This window comes from Neopsephotus bourkii, unplaced genomic scaffold (assembly GCF_033783945.1).
Source record: "Neopsephotus bourkii isolate Nb327-2 ecotype Australia unplaced genomic scaffold, CSIRO-AGI_Nbou_v1 NB_1759, whole genome shotgun sequence".
Classification (NCBI taxonomy): Eukaryota; Metazoa; Chordata; class Aves; order Psittaciformes; family Psittacidae; genus Neopsephotus; species Neopsephotus bourkii.
This window is the reverse complement of record NW_026902233.1, coordinates 484,746-503,240: the sequence shown is the minus strand read 5'-3', so window position 1 is coordinate 503,240 and position 18,495 is coordinate 484,746. Positions and strand designations below refer to the sequence as shown.

At 45.5% G+C, this 18,495-nt stretch overlaps 2 protein-coding genes across 3 annotated transcripts; both read right to left on the bottom strand.

Moving 5' to 3' along the window:
• Positions 1-898: 898 nt before the first annotated feature.
• Positions 899-6,961, bottom strand: ZNF367 (zinc finger protein 367). Of its 2 annotated transcripts, none has more exons than XM_061377509.1 (5): positions 6,335-6,961; positions 5,646-5,841; positions 3,983-4,102; positions 3,431-3,569; positions 899-2,730 (listed from the first exon to the last, which is right to left on the bottom strand). In XM_061377509.1, the coding sequence occupies exons 1-5, from the start codon at positions 6,680-6,682 to the stop codon at positions 2,490-2,492; spliced, it is 1,044 nt and encodes a 347-aa protein (XP_061233493.1). In that variant the 5' UTR covers positions 6,683-6,961; the 3' UTR covers positions 899-2,489. The 2 variants fall into 2 exon arrangements, with proteins under 2 accessions (XP_061233493.1, XP_061233494.1); XM_061377510.1 differs by having other exon boundaries at positions 5,646-5,796.
• A 589-nt stretch (positions 6,962-7,550) lies between these two features.
• LOC133225305 (uncharacterized) lies at positions 7,551-18,438 on the bottom strand. The gene is made up of 4 exons (XM_061377530.1): positions 18,354-18,438; positions 13,480-13,547; positions 10,915-11,584; positions 7,551-7,645 (listed from the first exon to the last, which is right to left on the bottom strand). The coding sequence occupies exons 1-4, from the start codon at positions 18,436-18,438 to the stop codon at positions 7,551-7,553; spliced, it is 918 nt and encodes a 305-aa protein (XP_061233514.1).
• Positions 18,439-18,495: the final 57 nt, after the last annotated feature.

Here is an 18,495-nt window from a genome sequence, read left to right as displayed (position 1 = left end):
AACCAACTTTTTATTCAAAGCTTCTATTTAAATGACAGCACATCCACTCATCTGCTGTTAAGTCATGCCATACTACAACTTAATCTTTCAAAGCACTGAACAATTCAAGATTCCTTGCATGTAATCACTCCTTAATAAAACAAAAAGCAGTTTTTCCATATTTGTTTTTTTTTTTACCTGATATTTTATCCAAAACTTGTCACAACACAAAACTGCTTCTGAATTTTCCTTACAGCCAAGTACAATTCAGTGTAACTTGTCAGATCTGAAGAAATACTCTGTGAGTTGCCCAAAGCATTACAGCTGACTGGGGAAAAATACTAATGTTAAAGAAAAAATATTAAAAGTCAATGCTATGAAGTTACGACTCCAGTCTGCACCTGGCTGGTAATTACACAATCTTGTGCCCTGTGAAATTCTACATGAGATCAATTCTGAATGATGACTCAGAAGTGCAACAGATTTAGGTTCAGGTCTCATTTTGGGATCAGACTATTTACATGCAGCCAACTAAGCATTCAAAAGCACATGATTTCAGAGGCTCCAAACCTACACATACAAACTTTAAGTTTAATACATAGGCTGAGAAGACTACAGTGTTTCACACCTTTAAGCCTGAAAGACTTTAAACAGAAACAAATGAGCCTGACATCTGCTAAGTTTAGGAACTGAAAGCAGAAGGTAAACCGTATCACTGGTGCAAAATTATTTACATTCAATGATTTAATTTAATTTTTAATTTTCAATTACTCTTTACTTAAGTGCATCAATATATGACTTAAAACCAAAACAAACTGGGTTAATGAGATTTTCAACCACAACAGGTTATTAGAGAACATGACCCAACAGATGCAATTCCTGGTATAAAATCTCACTGCGTTTCTGGAACAGCTGTATGCATCTGGTCAGTCTAATCAAATGATTGGTAAAATTGTTTCTTCCTTTTGTATAAGCAAGAGGGAAAGTGACTTCCCTTCTCATCTGAATTTCCTGACCTTTACCAAGAGGAAGGAATTAAAGCAAGCAGGTCAGTAAATACAACTTATTTTTTTTATATCACTTTATAGGGATATACAAAAATAGCCCCTTAAGCAGGAGCTTGAAGAAACAATAATAGAACCAGAAAAACCACATAAAACCACAATACAAAAAGTCTGATCTGAAAACAGATTTTAAATGACTGTTACTAAAAAAAGTCTATTAGGAATCTCTGGTTGCCTTCAAAGCAAAATACAGAAAATGATCACCATGAGACAATCCTCTTTGAAAGCATACAACATTCATGCAGTGACAAGATACCCTACTGAACATTTCTTATCAGCATCTGAGTACTAGGCAGCATTCTGCAACTTCATTTATTTTGGAAATACATGAAATCACACTGTTATCACGCTTGTAACTATCTTTGGAAGTCTATTTCCTAGTTGTATAGTGAATACTTTTCTGCAGTGTTTAATTGATAGCTGTGCTACAGTTAGTGAACACAAAACTGGCATGTTATCCTGAAGTAAAGCAATAAGGTGGCTTTATGCACGGAAAGTACGGAGGCTATTTGCTAATAATCACATAAAAGCAATACTTTAGAACTTAGTGTTTGCTTATAGGACTCCTAAAATAGTTTACTGCAAATCCATACCACCATGTAAATACCCCTTTAGCAAATTCAAGTGCCAAATCACTACAGGGTCCAAAAATAGCTGAAAAAAAAAAAAAAAAGTTGCCAATTCTTCACCTTTGTGTAGACTTTGCAAGCCTAATCATTTTCAGATAAACCCAACAATGTGCAAAAGTTCCTAACATCACGTTAGGATTAACAAGTGCTACCAAGAGATTCTGCTGAAATCAAATCAGAAAACGTAAAACAGCAAAGTCAAGCCTCATACCTTGAGCAGTCACAGTGATGATCCCTAATGATCTTATGGTTTCCTGCATGAAGCAGTTTCTTTCCTTCTGAAAGCTGAGATAACCAAGCTTTTTGCTTTCCGCCTCAGTGATACTAGGTAAAGATGTACTCACACCAGAAAAATACGGTTTCATTGCTGCTTAACAACATCTTCAGACCTACCACTTAATATAAACTTGCTTAAATAGTCAGATAAATACTTTTCTTTTTTTTGTCAGGCTTCTTTGGCCACATGTACCATTCTGCTAATCGCAAACACTTTGTTTAGAAAGTGCTTCCTGTGAAAACTGCTTCAAATAAATGAGTTAACCTTGCAAAATCTAGCTCCCCACAACACATACATTTGTCAACCCTGCATTATGCATTCCTGTATTTACAAAATACTTAGAAACTTTACAACTATCTTTTACCTTAAAAAAAGTGCAATTCTCTCACCCCATGTGATGGGGCAACAACATTCTTCATAAATTCTACAGAATAGCAGCCTATGACAAGCAAATAAGGTGCTTAGCTTATTTATACTCAGGATCTAACTGGTTAAATACCACCAGTAAGTACATTTTGTATAGGCAGACTCTGTTCTGATCTACTGTCGCAGCGGTGCCACAGCTAGGTTTGCAAGCTCAATAAGAGCCAGTGCGCCATGCATGCGTTCACGCTGTTCCTGGAGGCGGCGGCGAGCAGCTGAATGAGCGCTGTTTTTCTCTTCTTCATCATCCTCTTCATCAGACTGAAGATATTCCATGGGGTCCTGCTGCTCCTGATCTGTTTTCTGTATTGTTTTACTTTTCAAAGCAGGAGCCCGCTGTTCTCTGGTCTCCCAGTATCTACAGAATTAAAGTTGGTAAACACTTTTAAAATACATGCAACTGACTTGCACACCAAGTCAAAGCTGGCAAAAACGTCCCATTATGAGTACTAGTTTGCATCTGACTAAGCGCTGCATTCGACTGTATCTTTCAGTCCTTATATTTCAGCTGTCAGAAACCTCCTTTATTTATTATTTTAATTGTGAAGTGCCCAAGTGAACATCTGTGACTGATTTCTTCTCTACATGGCGTTCCCAGCAGACATTTCTCCCTAGGCATAGAAAACTGTTACCCCTTATACAAATGCAAATTCAGCAAGACCCTAGCACTAAAACCAAGGTGTTAGCAGGTGTTGCTCAAACAAAGAAAAGTATTTAAAAAGAGAAAAAAACAAACCAAAACAAAAACAAACAAACAAAAAAAACCCCACCCCCCCCCCCATAAAACCCTGTCGCAACAAAAAAAAAAACAATAAAACCCAACCAACCAACCAAAATAAACAGCAACAAAAAAAAAAGATCCAAATAAGCCTTATGAGGAACTTTGCCTTAACTTGTAGTTTGCTTCTTTAAGGAAAGGCAAGGCCAGACTGATCTGTACTGCAGGAACAGCTGCTTTTAGTTTGTTAGAGGCTTTTTTACCCCAAGAATAAAATGCTTTTCCAGACCACCCGTGTAAGTACTTAGAGAAAGATGACACAGTGAGGGAGGGAACTTACTTTGCTAGCCACTCAGCTACAGCTTTATTGTCAGCCGTCTCCTTCTTACTCAGCCTGTCTGTAAGCTCTTCCCTCTTCAGTCGGGCATACGGATGCTTGGGGCAGTGACGGTTTGCATGCGTGAATCTGCTTAAACATCCTTAAAAAACCCCCACAAAGTGATAATGAAGAACATGTTACAGAAAGCAGCCAAACAACGAGTAAGTGTATTATCTGTGGGATGAAGCTGCTGCTGAATCCAGCTTTTCTCACTCATAAAACCCTAGGCTTGGATGAAAACAGCAAGCTCTAGCTGCGAGGTCAAAACATGACACATTTTATACATTAGTATCGAGCAACAGAATTACTGATAACCTAATTTCATAACAAGATATGCAATCCTTAGCTACATATCTGCATGATTATGCAGATTTTTGTATGGTTCCTTTCTTCCTAAAGATCATCCAAAATTAAAATCCAAACCTTTTATGGATCTTTGCCACATGAACGTGCTCCATGTTTCCGGTACTGGACTAACCCTAGCCTGAAAGCTAATATCTCCCTACGGCTCACCATTCTCTGAGCAGACGAAAGGTTTCTCCCCTGTGTGGAGACGCTGGTGGGTTTTGAGCTGTCCACTCTGAACAAAGGCTTTCCCGCAGTCTGGGTAGTCACACAAATAAGGCCTTTCACCTTAAAAATAACAAAAGGACAGAGTTATGAAAGCTGAATATAAAAAGAGGATTGTATGTAGTGGTGGTACCTGATTTAAGACAAGCAAGCTCCCATTTTACCCACTCAGACGCCTGTACCTACTTAGAAAGCCCTGGTATACCAAATAGCAGAGGCACACTTTTACCCCACAGAAATCTTTACTTTGAAGTACATGCTCAATGCTACTGGATAATACAGCTATTTCTGGGGGGGGAGGGGAGGGGGAAGAGGAAGAAGGTGTATATATACGTATTTTGCTTGTCCTATTTTCTGATTAAAGCCTCTTGCACAGAGAAACTTATTCCAGACTTAAGCCAATAAAGTTTTCTTATGGCATTCATGAAGGAAGAATTCCTCATGCAAACTGCAATGATAAGAACAGATATAGCAGGCATCTCCTCCCTCAAGAGGATCTGACTGTGAGGAACTATGCCAGGGCATGCCATGCCATCACCTCTCAGGAAGGATGACCAAATGAGTATGATGCTAACTTACTAAGTCTGAGGAATAACACCAAGGTATGCTCTGCTCAGTTAAGTAGTTCAGACACCTAATGTAACAAAATGAAATAAAACCTTTTTTTGACCGAAAAGCACAGGGAAACTCCTGTTCAATATCAGTATCTACCTTAGTTTTAGTGACTTAAGTCAGAAAGAGACCATGTGAGCTAAGGGTTTTCTGAAGTCTTGCTTTGTTTGTTTTTTGCTGGTTTTCTGTTTGTTTGTTTCTCATTTTGGGGAGGAGTGATGATGATTGTGTCTGTATTGTGAGCTGCATTAGTTCACACTCTATTGTAAACAGAGTACTGGTGGAACAGGAAGAGGGTAAAAAATATGTTTACTTGGATTAAAAAAATCCAGCGTCTCCAGTGTAGTTCAAGCTCAGCTGGGTATTAAGTAGCTTGATGCTACGTTTTAGCTTAACTGTGAGTTGCCTCCTGCAAACAGCTCATTCATTAATTTGCACTACCACCTCCACCGGAGAAAGTGAATTCTAGGGAGACACAGCTATTTTTGAGCATTTGAACTCTTTCCTCAACATTTAAGCTACACTTCTAGAGTGTTAACAGTGTCCCATCATAGTTACCAGCCCCTTTTTAAGTTACTATTTCCTCTGCCAGCTAAACTTCCGTATCTCTGTGAAAAATACACCAGCAAGAAGGAAACAAGTAACAGAGAAGAGGCAGTGAGAATAAAAAGCGCTACATATATAGAGCACCACACTCAAGAAAAGCCCTCCCTCTTACAAAGTAAGTTCATGACAGCAGCACATGAAATATTTACACAATTTGGTTAGCCAAATACTACGCTTTAGAATACTACGCTTTCCCATGACAAATACTGTTACAAAGACATCAATTACACTAACTAAGCATTGAAAGAAAAGTATGATTCATTTAACAGTTTCAATAAAATATCAACAGGTTGAGTTTGTTGGGGGTTTTCTGTGGTTTTTTGGTGGTTGTTCTCTTTTTTAACTCCTTCCCTGCTGCTTCCTACGCGGCTCACACCTTTCTACTCACCGGTGTGCGTTCGTTTGTGGGCCTGCAGAGATTTCTCTCGCGGGAAAACCCTGTTGCAGATATTGCAGCGTATTCTGCTAGAAGAGTGCTCTCCTTCGCTAATCAGGTGGCGGACGGTGTCTGCTCTCGGACGGCCTCGCCTTAGCCCATCCTGCATTAACACAGCGTGGAGCTGGCATCCCGCACGGTCCCACCGCTGCGGTGTAACCAGAAACACGCAACTTTCCCTGAAGTGACTTTTGCGTCGCGCCTGTGTGGCCGAGGGGCGGTGACAGCGTTAGCGGTTTACCGGTAATCACACAACAGCGCGACAAGTGCTTTCCTAACGGGCTCTTTACGGAGGTACGACCGGCAAGTGCCAGGGGGGTCGTCAGGCACCACCAGCACTCTGACGTGCACTAATGAAATGGGGCGAAAGTAGCAAAACAGAAAACAACTTCTGTGTGTGGCGAGGGCTTTTATTTCCTCTCTCTTCCCTAGTGCATAACGCCAGGGGAGGGTCAGGCACCTGCTCCCGCGCTCCCAGCGCCTCCCTCTTCCTTATCCCCCCCTCGCGGCACCGAGACGCAGGCGCCGCGGCCGGATATGACTTCACTTTAAATCTCCGGGAGGAGGGGGGGGAAGGGCGCGCAGTCACTCTTTAACTCCGCCGCCGCCGCCCGCCGCGCCCTGGGCCCGCACTCACTCACCTTCAGGTGCCGGTGCCTGCCGCCTCCGCCGGCTGGGCCCCCAGCTCGCTCGGCGTCCCCGGTGGCCGCCCTGCCCGTTCCCCCGAGGGGCGGTGGGAGAGCCGGGAGCGCGGCGGCGCCGCCAGGGCTGAGGGTCACGTTGTGGGCATTCTCTCCCCAGCGCCAGGGGTAGACCATAAAGTCGCTGAAGCCGGGGCTGTTCGGGACGGGCGGGGCGGGCGCCGGCTCCTCGCCGGCTGCCGGTGAGGATGGTTTGATCGGTGTCGTTTTGATAACGGAAACCAGAACGCGCTTCGGGGAGTCCTGGCAAAAAATCACCGGGGGACCAGGCGGCAGCCGCTCCGCCATCGCCAACCCCTCGCGGCCACCGGCGCCAGGAAGGGGGTGAGGGAGCGGTGGCTTAGCCTCGCTGACTCCGCGTCCCGGGATAGGGAAGGAGGTGTGGAGCGGCACGGATGTCCAGCGGCCACCGCTCGGGCCCACCTCAGCCGCTCATCGCCGGGGACGGCAGCTCCCGGCGGGGTCTCGGTGCCTTCCTCCCCTCCGCGGCCACCCCCGAACGGATCCGCAAAGTCAGCGGCAGCCCCAGGCCATAGCAGTGGCCGGACTGAAGCAGCCGCAGCCTCCCCGCACCTTTCCGAAGCGGCGCCGACTCCGCTAGCAGTCCCGGTCCCGAGGAGGAGCCGCCGCCACCCCTGCGCGCCCACACCCCAGGCCGAGCCCCAGGTTTTCCCGCGTTACGTTTCGCGCCAGAGCGTAACCAATCACCCACCCCGGCGCCAACGTCACGGACCGGCGGTTCCCGCCGACCAACCGCTAGGAGGGGAAGCAGCTGGCCACGCCCCCCGGGGCGGTGTTCGAGCGGGACGCAAGTTCTCTTCTGCCGCCCTATTGGGCAGGCTCCCGGCTCACCGGCGGAGTTCGAAACTGAGCCCCGCCCCGCCGCGGCTGCCCGCCCTGGGGGAGGTGCTGACTGGCCCTCCGTGGGGGGCTGACGCGCCCTGGCGGGTTTCGCGCGCCCTAGCGGCGGCCGCGGAGTTTAAAGGGGCCGCCTCCCGAGGCAGCGCCCTAGCGGGGCCGGGTTCGGTTTTCTCCGCCCTTCCCCTTCAGCGGCTCTGCCCGCAGCGCCGGTAGCGCGCTTGCCGGCAGGGAGGGCTCCCCAAGTGAGGAGGCGGCAGCTGCGCTTGTACCGCTGGAGGGCGCTGTGGTGCGGCCATTATGGCTTTTGCGAAGAGTTGGAGGGGAGTGCCTCTGCGACCCGCAGGCGGGCTGCCAGGGTCCGGCCTGTCCCGCTGGGCACAGCCAGTGTACCTGTGGGGCAACAGGCACCGTCCCTAAGTCTGAAAGAAGAGGGAAGCGGCTGTGCCAAGCGGCTGCCAGGGCTGGCCCGGGTCGGCAGGCCACCATGGGCCACGGCTCGGGAATCCTAGGAGTCTCCTCAGGCATGAGATAGTAAAAGTTTGTGCCAGTTACCAATTTGTGTATTACTGTTTGAGGGGGTGTTGGTGTGTGGGTTGTTTTGTTGGTGTTTTTGTTTGTTGTTTTCCTTGTTTGTTTCCCAGTCTAATGTAGTTGCTCAGGTACTTGCACTGCAATTACCAAAACGGCATCTTAACTGATAGCGGAATAGACTCCACAACTTGGTTAAAGTTGTAAAGTAGGTATGCTTTATTCAGGTGAAGACGCACGGGGGATTGGTCCTCCAAAAGGCATGCGTGCCTCAGTGCCGTTTTCCTTTTACATTTATCCTGTAAAGTCATACATAGGTATTAGGTCGCACAATACGCCTATACATATTCATATTCTATCCCCGCTTCGTATTATAATGAGCTAAAAGGCGCTCCACACATGCGCAGTGCCTCCTGGTGGTCTTGGGCAGGGGTCTTCAGATGAAGTAAGTAGTCTTCCTCTTGTGGGTAGGGGTCTTCAAGATGAAGTAAACGAGTCTTCCTCAGGCTTGAACTTTTTACCTCTGGTCCTCACGCATGCTCTTTAGGAGCTGGATGGGTCTGGTCCATGTCTAGCTGGTTTAATGGGCTATTCCCTTCGCTAGGAAGCCTTATCTTAGTGCTGTCTGATAAGGCAACTGCTGGGCTTGTCAAGCCAGCCATGATTTAAGCAGTACTCCTTGTACAACCCCCATTCTCCTCACTAGGAGGTTTTGTTCTGGTATTTGTCTGCTAAGACATCTGCTGAGCTCATTAAACCAGCTATGACTTAAGCAGTACCCCCCTGTACATTTTGACAACCCCCCTGTACATTTTGACAACCCCCCTGTACACAATAGGCCACATCAGTTTCAATTCCCCCCTTTTCTATAACATAAGTAAATTCTTTTACTTAAGAGATACCCAGGTGCCTTCAATGGATTTGCGAAACATATTCGATACACATTGGATTAAGCATGGAATTGTCATTAAGACTAAAAGAACTACAGCCAGAATCCAAATCTCTTGTTTGATTAACTCCTTAATCCACCCTGTAATCCCAAACCCATTCAACCAATCATCCAACCCTCCATCAACTTGCAATTTCTTTAGCTGTTGTGCTGTCCAACATGCGAGGCGATGGATATCTGCCAATGCTTTTCCAGCTGTTACGTTTAGTAAAAGCAGTGCAGCAAAGAATCGCTTTGTATGGCCCCAAATCTTTAATGTGGGGTCACATTTAGGGCCTAGGGCTTTGATTATATGTTTTTTAGAAGCTGCAAACAAGGACAATTTTCCTAAATAGCATGGTCCCCCATGCGGCTTAGAGGGTATTCCTGGCCATGCACGGTCTCCGCATATCAAGAAATAACCTGGGGGTAGTGCCTTAGGGGTGATAACATCATATGGGAGTGAAGGAGAAGACCCAAGACAATATGAGGTAACATTATGATACCAGTCTTTCCTACTAGTCACTTTAGTTTCTGGAGTTTCATCTGACCAAGAATTGAATGTTATACAGCTCTGATTACTTTGGTCAGACCCCAGAAGTCGGAGTTCCTGAATTGGGATGGTTGAACAATTTAGTCCTTTTATAATTCCTCTTGTCTGAACAGATGCAACTGTCCAATCGCCTGAAGTTCTCTTAACTACTCTGGTTACTACTGTAAGGTTCAAGACTGAATCATTCTTCACCCATCCATACTTAGATAAGGAACTCCGATTACACACGTTTGGAATGGGTTTCCTACTTGTGTGAGTGATAAACAAAAATCAGTAACACCAGTTCTATTTGCCCAAGTAAGCTAAACATTTGTCTCTACCTAATAATGGTAACATTTTGTCAAGACTTTGTGTGACCCCTAGAATCACAGTTAATCCTGTAATTATTTTCATCATTCTTTGACCTCTCACTGGTTATAATTGCAAACAAGAGAGAAGTATTAAAGCTTTAAACAAGAAGGTTAAAAATATCATCAACACAGTCTTATCAATTTGCAGTGTTACTTGTTACGAATTAGCTTTAGTTTCAGTTCATTTTCAGTTTGGATCGCTCTCCAGGGTGTCTTCGGAGCTTTCTTAACTCGAGTATGATGAATCCAGGCGTTCTGTTCCTTAATCTTGATAGCTGTGAATGTAGTTAACAACACCTGGAATGTCCCTTTCCATCTTGGCTCGAGATCATCATCTCCTGTAGGTCTGAAAGACTTTACATACACATAATCTCCAGGCTGTATATTGTGTACCGAGCTGTCCAACCCTCTGCTTCGAGTTCCAGCCACATGTTTTTCAATTCTAGTAAGCTGCTTTCCTAACTCTATTATATAGGTGTTCATGGTTTCTTCTCCCGCTTGGGGAGACATTCCCTGTTGAACCCCATATGGCCTTCCATATAAAATTTCGAAAGGACTCAGTCCTTCTCGTGCTCTTGGTTTAGTTCGAATTCTCAACAAGGCCAATGGAAGGGACTGGGGCCAAGGTAGCCTGGCCTCCTGACCCAATTTCACAATTTGTTGTTTGATTAAATGATTTCTACTTGTCCACTTGATTGTGGATGATAAGGGATATGAAGTTGCCAATCAATTCCAAGATATTTGCTTACTTGCTGTACCACATTTGAAATAAAATGTGGCCCTCTATCTGAAGATATTATGGCTGGAACTCCAAAGTGTGGTATTATCTCCTGTAACAATATTTTGGTCACTTCTCGTGCCTTTGCACTCCTAGTTGGAAAGGCTTCTGGCCAACCTGAAAAGGTGTCTGTTAATACTAACAAGTATCTGTACCCCCCTTTTCTCGGCAGTTCCATGAAATCGATCTGCCATTGCTGTCCTGGTCCATTACCCTTTCCAATTTGACCCATTTTGAGCTTGGGTATAATTTTGGGATTTGTCCTAAGGCAAAGATCACACTGGCGAGTTACCTGTTGAATGGTGGCATATAACTTTCTAGCCATAATCTTGCCTATTAAATGTTTATGTAAGGTCTCGGCTCCCCAGTGTGTTTTCTGATGTTCATTCTGTACTAAAGACCATAACATTGATAAGGGAACAATTACCCTTCCTTGTGGTGTGCTGGCCCACCCTTCTTCACTGAATATTCTGTTTTGATCTGCAATCAATTTTTGATCTTCCTTATTATAATTTGGCTTACCTTCTAAGGAAACTTTCCCATCAGGGATCAATGCTCCTTCAGTTGGTACCTCACCTTTTGCTGCTTCTTTTGCCTCTCTGTCCGCCAGCTCATTTCTCTGACTGGCTTCATGGAGAGGGAGGCAAAAGAAGGCGTCCTTTAGATCTAAAACAGTAAACCAAGTTAGTTCTGGAATTAAGCAAGTCAGTAGCGTGTATGGATTTGCTACCACCGGGTAAAGATCCTCAGTGATCTTGTTGACAGCTCTCAAGTCCTGTACCACCCGATATGATCCATCAGGCTTACGGACTGGTAACATAGGGGTATTAAAATCAGATTGACATTCTTTTAATAATCCTAACTGTAAAAAGTTTCCAATTATTGGACAAATTCCCTCCCTATCTTCTTTTCTTAGAGGGTATTGTTTAATCCTAACTGGCTGTTTTCCCTCCTTGAGCTTAATCTGCATTGGGGGTGCATTTCTGGCTTTCCCGGGTATGTTTGTAGCCCATACTCCCGGGAATACTTGATCTAATATATCTTCCCTAACCTTCTCTTCTGTCTGGTGTGTGATCAGTTTTAAGCTTAACATTTTTACGTATTGCTGATCATTTACTTTCAAGGTGATATCGCCTTCTTTGAAGGCAATAATGGCCCCCAGTTGTTCCACCAAATCTCTCCCCAGGAGAGCCTTTCCAATTGGTATTTCAGTGGCTTACAAAAATATGCCTTTTCACTTTGGCCAGTTGCCCCTTTCACAGTAACATAGTCTCTCCCTACAGGTATCAATGCCTTATTCAGAGCCGAATATGTTGCCCCAGTGTCTACTAAAAATTCCACTTTATTTCCTCTAGTCCATAGTTTTAATTTAACCAGTGGATCCGCTAGGGAGGATTCCCCAGGTCCCTTGTCAGCCTAGTTCCAATTCAGCCACTGGAGCCACCCCATGGCACTCTCTCCCCCTCCAGGGCAGTCAGTTTCAAAGCACTTCTGTCCACATCTATTCAACAACCCCTCAGTCCCGTCTGTCAACATGTCTGTTCCCACTTGTTTACCTGCCCCAGCACCCATCCCGTGCTCAAACACAGGAGCTGCGCGAGCTCCCCTCCTTTCCACTTGGTTTCCTTTTTTTTTTTTCCCTCACAGTTGCTCCCCCTGCTCTGCAGAGGTTTCAGATGCCTGCCGCTGCAGCAGCACTTCCAGTTTAACCCTTTCTTAACTCTGAATGTGAATGTGCTGCTTGTCGCAGGTGACAGCAATCTCCTCCTCCTTATCAATATCTGATAGGACAGATATAGAGGGTGCTCCTCTCAGAGGTATGTGATACATAATTTTCCTATTTATAACTTTCAAACATCATTCCCCAATATCCCAGGCCGAACAACATCTCTCCAGCTTAGCTTCCAGTTTTTCCTTGTCCTTTTCCAGAGCCAAAATTAGGGATCTGGCAGAGCTATATTAATTTCACATTCTGCCTGCCACTCCGGGTGATCTCCCACAGTGAAAAACATATTTGTATACAGCACTTAATCCCATTTTCCTGGCAACCTCAAAACCAACATTCATTGTAACAATGTATTATAATTCAGAGTTCCATTTTTAGGCCATTTCTCCTGATCTTCCAAAGCATATAAAGGCCGCCATTGGTTACAATATTTTATCAATGTTTTCTTGCTTACCGAGCCCCCAGAAGACCCTCACCAGTTCTTTCCAGTGTGCCAAAATGTAACCCAATGGGCTTTTCTTCAGAATTCCCTTGTTTTGACCGGCTCCCATTTCAAACAATCTTTTACAAATCTCTGCAGCTTCTCTTTCCCAGTGCTCTGCAAATGCACTTAAAAAAATATGAGAGCACCTACACAAGAATTTTATGATATTCTCAGGGGGTTCAGTAAAATGATACCTTTGGGCTCTGCAGATCAACTCCCCTGTTGTTAGATCACAGTTTCGGTTCCATCAAAATTTACACTGTCCTAGTGTCCACGGCAGGTTCCACTATTCAAAAGTTATTATGCACCCATATGTGAGGCTACAAGCCTCTGGTACCGAGTGTAAAGTTCAGGTCTCAAGAGTAGGATTATAGACATTAGAGGCTATACTTCTGTTATACAGCCACTGGGGCGCAGAGGGAACTCTTCTTAACACACACCCCCCAGTAGCAACAGTTTACTTTTGTCTACTGCTCCCCCACCGCTTAAGCACTGTAATCTTTTAACAGCAACGACAGACATATTCGCACACAAAACATTTAGACACAACACAGAAGACACTTTGTCCGTCCCCGCCCGCTCTCCTCGCGGAGGACACGGAACTGCGGATCGGGAGCCGAAACACAACACAAAACAAAAACACCTTGTCCGTCTCCGGCCGCTCTCCTCGCGGAGAACACGGAACCGCGGATCGGGACTCCGCACTCGCTTCGTAGCTACGCTACGTCTCAGTCACACAAACACAAACCACTTGCACTCGGGATCCCCCACACTTACACCAGTTTACTCACCACCAGATGCCACTTGCACCCTTCAGTGAGCCCGGAGCTCCTTTTGGATTCGTCCCATACATCCGCAGACGAATCCCTAGACTCACCCGACCCACCACCAGGGTCGCTAGCGGCAGCTCTATCGGTCGATGAGTCCCTTGCTTGCAAGCCCTACCTACCAAGGGGACAGCGCTGTGCGCCAGACGTCTCTGAGCGCCTTACCAGCAGCCCCGGCCACGCGTACGCCTTACAGGCCTTTACCAATCCTAGGACAATTACAAACCTAAATTCCAAGCATACCGTTTCTCCGCAGCCGACACAGGTTGTTGTCTGTCCCTGCAGTGAGCCGACGAGGAGTGGAGCCCCTCCAGGCAAGTGGCCTGGGGCGCCTAGGAGGTCCGCCCCTCCGCCGATCCTGCAGCCGAACAGAGATCTCCTGGCTGGCTCGCCAAATTGATAGCGGAATAGACTCCACAACTTGGTTAAAGTTGTAAAGTAGGTATGCTTTATTCAGCTGAAGACGCACGGGGGATTGGTCCTCCAAAAGGCATGCGTGCCTCAGTGCCGTTTTCCTTTTACATTTATCCTGTAAAGTCATACATAGGTATTAGGTCGCACAATACGCCTATACATATTCATATTCTATCCCCACTTCGTATTATAATGAGCTAAAAGGCTCTCCACGCATGCGCAGTGCCTCCTGGTGGTCTTGGGCAGGGGTCTTCAGATGAAGTAAGTAGTCTTCCTCTTGTGGGTAGGGGTCTTCAAGATGAAGTAAATGAGGCTTCCTCAGGCTTGAACTTTTTACCTCTGGTCCTCACGCATGCTCTTTAGGAGCTGGATGGATCTGGTCCATGTCTAGCTAGTTTAATGGGCTATTCCCTTCGCTAGGAAGCCTTATCTTAGTACTGTCTGATAAGGCAACTGCTGGGCTTGTCAAGCCAGCCATGATTTAAGCAGTACTCCTTGTACAACCCCCCATTCTCCTCACTAGGAGGTTTTGTTCTGGTATTTGTCTGATAAGACATCTGCTGAGCTCGTTAAACCAGCTATGACTTAAGCAGTACCCCCCTGTACATTTTGACAACCCCCCTGTACATTTTGACAACCCCCCCTGTACATTTTGTCTAACCCCCTTGTACACAATAGGCCACATCAGTTTCATTAACCACTTATATTTCCAGCCTGCATCCTTTGAAACGGAGGCCCAGCCCAGTTCTGCACCCCGCTAGCACAAACTGTGCATACAGGGCGGCTGCCGGTCCGTGACCACGGGAGATGGGGAGGGGGGGGCGGTTGGGGGGGGGGTGGTAGTGCCGGTGCTAAGTCATCTGTGTGGGTAAGAGGTGCCTGGCTCGTGCGACACAGATGCCGTGGTAGCGAGGAATGGTTTGGGAATACGGTGGCACACACCGGTTTGGCTTTGGCTGGTAGAAATACTAAAAAGAACACCATAAATTTCCAGAACTACATGACTCACGCTTTGAGTAGTACACGTGGTTGCAGAGGTACTCCACTGACAGCAGGAACTAATGCTACGATCCAGTATGTAAGATTGCCTATATTGTGAACAGCGCAATGCTTTGCAAGCCCAAACCAGAATGGTTTGGATTGGAGGGGACCTGTAGTGTTGTAAACCCAGGTGGCAACTCAGCACCACTCAGCTGCTCACTCACTCCCGCCCCTTCCACCTTCCTTGGGTGGGATGGGGAGAGAATAGAAGAACGTAAAACCCACGGGCTGAAATGAGAACTCGGTAATAATTTAATAACTAGAATAAAGTGAAATATATTTTAATAGCTAAAGTGAAATATAGTGATAATACCAACAATAACTTATTAGTGTATATAAATATATAAAGGGGGAGTGTCACGAGGATGGAGCCAGGCTCTTCTCAGTGGCAAACAATGAAAGGACAAGGGGTAATGGGTACAAATTGGAACACAAGAGGTTCCACTTAAACCTGAGAAGAAACTTCTTCTCAGTGAGGGTGACGGAACACTGGAACAGGCTGCCCAGGGAGGTTGTGGAATCTCCTTGTTTGGAGACATTCAAGACCCGCCTGGACACGTTCCTGTGTAACCTTATCTAGGTGTTCCTGCTCCGGCAGGGGGATTGGACTAGATGATCTTTTGAGGTCCCTTCCAATCTTTAACATACTGTGATACTGTAATACCAGTACTTATAATAAGAGGAAACAGCAAGAGAAAAAATGAAAGCTCAGAAAACAGCAGTGATGCACAATACAACTGCTCACCACCTTCTGACCAATGCCCAGTTCAAGCAGTGATCAGCTCCTTCTGGGTCACTTCCCTCAATTTATGTACTGGGCATGATGTGCTGTGATATGGAATACCCCTTTCGCTGGTTAGGGTCAGGTGTCCTGTCTCTGCTTCCTCCTGGCTTCTTGTGTCCCTCCTGACTGGCAGAGCACGAGAGACTGAAAAGTGCTTGATCAGTGCTATTTTTGACTATCTCTCAGGGAATTTTTATATATATATATTATAGACTCATAGAATAGTTAGGGTTGGAAAGGACCTTAACATCATCAAGTCCCAACCGTGGGCAGGGACACTTCGCATTAAATCGTGTCACCCAAGGCTCTGTTCACCCTGGCCTTGAACACCGCCAGGGATGGAGCATTCACAGCTTTCTTGGGCAATGCATTCCAGTGCCTCACCACCCTCACAGTAAAGAACTTCTTTCTTATATCTAACCTAAACTTCCCCCGTTTAAGTTTTAACCCTTTACCTTGTCCTAGCACTGTTACCCCTAATGAAGAGTCCCTTATTATTTTTCTCTTTTGAAACTTCGTGAAAACAAAGCCAGATTCCACAAAACACCATATCTCTAGTCTTGTTGCTGGAATGTTTCTGAATTCCTATCCAAAGATGACCTTCAAAACACCTGTTGAAGCTGCAAGCACATTGTCTGCAAGTCAATAAAAACACCCTTTTGTATGCCGTTTTTCATATATAGTATAAATCCAGGAGGCTTTAATTCATATTTGTAAAGTGTTTCAAATAAAAATAAGGTTTCAGAAATTTCTAAAAAGCTTTCTGTATCCAGTGTTTGCTGAGGAAATGTAGTATGGATGCTGTGATTGATACCAAAAGGCTGCACAAAGGCCTGTAAAGATTTGGTTGTTTTGTTATGTGTTGTGGTAATGTGGTGATATTAATCTATTTCCACTGAATAAAACAGGATAAAGTAGTTTTCTAGTTACTTCTTTTCACTGAAAATGCATGTAGTTTCATCTTGCTACAAAATAAAGCAACTATTCAGAGGCAAGTACAGTTGATCTGGATAAACATTTCTTTTACAGTATTTTATTGTTGTGTCATATTCATAGAAGTACCTTCAGAAATTCTTAATTTGTTGTTAATTATGGCTAGCTATTTTTTACAATTTAAAAACTGTGCAGAATTAATAATATATTCTCTTTGAAGAATTAGAATTTCCTTATTCAGTTTGAAGCATGTCAGAGCCTAGGAGCTTTGACTTGACCACCAGGATTTTGTAAAGGTGTTCATGAGCAGACAATAGCCCTAACTTAGTTGCTGTCATTATTTCCATTGATAGAATCATAGAACAGTTTGGACTGGAAAAGACTTTAAAGACCATCTAGTTCCAACCCCCCTGCCATGGTTGTGATTTCACAAATGAGGATCAAGCTGTAAGAGGGCAGAGTATAATGAAATCATTTTTATTCTGTAGCAAGCAAGCCCTGCATATGTGGGTCTATGTGAAGGCTAGGGGAGATGAAGTGATTATGTTCGAGAGTCAGAATAGCAGGTGGCGGATATGCTGTGTACTTTGACCTATCTGCAGTCCAAGACAGAGGAAGGTGGTTGTTATGCTGCCAGTGCTGTCTCTGATTAGAAGCTTTATGAAGCGTAGCGCAGAGTCTGATTTACTTTCAAGGACTTGTGCTAAGGATAATATTAATTTCAAGGCAAGGTAGGATATATAGTGAAGTTATCATAATAGAGGAACTGCTAAATTTCTGATGAATGACAAGAATAAAAACACAGTGTAACCACAGAAATAACACAGCTTAACCACAAAAAAATATCAACTGCAGTTGGCATTCTTTAGGTGAATGCGTCTGAAAGGCTGAGATTTTTGCATCATGTGTTTGGGGTTGCTGTAGCTGATGGAGGAGGTAGGTGTGGTTTGCCTGCACAATTGCCTGTCCGCTGAACGCTGTGAATGAACCTTGTTGAGTCTCCAGGGGTTTGTGCTGTTGGTTTTCAGAGTTGGGAAAAGGATTTGCAGCTCAGTCCAGGCATTGCTGGCACTGACCCACATGGCTCCTACGGTCATAGGGTGCCTGCATGTACACTCTCGCATCATACGAGGCTTAGTGATGGCTTGGGGGCTCTGCTGGTTTTGCTGAACAGAGCAGCTTTCCATGTTAGACTCTAGAACCTGTATGTCTCACCCTTGTGCTGCATTTGTAAGTTGTTATGCCGGCTGGGGTCCACCAATGTAAGGAACCAACACCACCGCAGTTTTAAGCGGAAAGAGGCAATTAAAACACTTCGAGGGAATACCAGGTAAAATTGTGAAAGCGTGCTGAGTGCTTGAAGCAGAGTTGCACTGAGAGCTCCCAGTGCAGCGTTTCATTAAAGTCAGCCGTTACTGGATGTGGATTGTATCAGAAGACCCGTGGGACAGTTATGCGAAGACATCACATTACAGACTCTTACTGAAGAGCCTACCCAGGCACGCACTTACAGAGGCTCTTTGCCAGCCCCCTACCACCAACGGGCAGCGCGCGAACGCAGCTTGAGCAATGCCAGGGCTCATGCATAACTAATACTGCCGGGCTCCCTGAGCAGCACACCCAATTGGTCAGCGCCCATTATTGACGGTGCAGGAGCTGCACGCTAATTTGCGGTAGCAGCGCGTCAGGGGCGGGGCGAAGCCTAAAGGCGCTATTGCGGATTGGTCGCTCGCTCTTGCCGTTATTTCGCACTATTGGTTGCGTCTATCGCTGTGGGTGGGCCCGACGCCGCCGATAGGTGGCGATTGCGGCTCCGCTCGCAGCTGCGGAGTTTCATTGGTTTCGCGGCTCGGTGAAGGGCGGGGCACCGGCACCGGTAATAGCAATGGAGCGT

Coding starts and splice junctions, on each gene's coding strand:
- LOC133225305 (XM_061377530.1), bottom strand. CDS start 18,438: ATGAAACTCCGCAGCTGCGAGCGGAGCCGCAATCGCCACCTATCGGCG. Junction 11,585..13,479: donor CGACCCTGGTGGTGGGTCGG/GTGAGTCTAGGG, acceptor CCAATTGGAAAG/GCTCTCCTGGGGAGAGATTT. Junction 7,646..10,914: donor TGGGAAAGTTTCCTTAGAAG/GTAAGCCAAATT, acceptor GTTGCCCCACAG/GTACACTGGCTGTGCCCAGC.
- ZNF367 (XM_061377509.1), bottom strand. CDS start 6,682: ATGGCGGAGCGGCTGCCGCCTGGTCCCCCGGTGATTTTTTGCCAGGAC. Junction 4,103..5,645: donor CCACAAACGAACGCACACCG/GTGAGTAGAAAG, acceptor GTTATTTTTAAG/GTGAAAGGCCTTATTTGTGT. Junction 2,731..3,430: donor GTAGCTGAGTGGCTAGCAAA/GTAAGTTCCCTC, acceptor TTAATTCTGTAG/ATACTGGGAGACCAGAGAAC.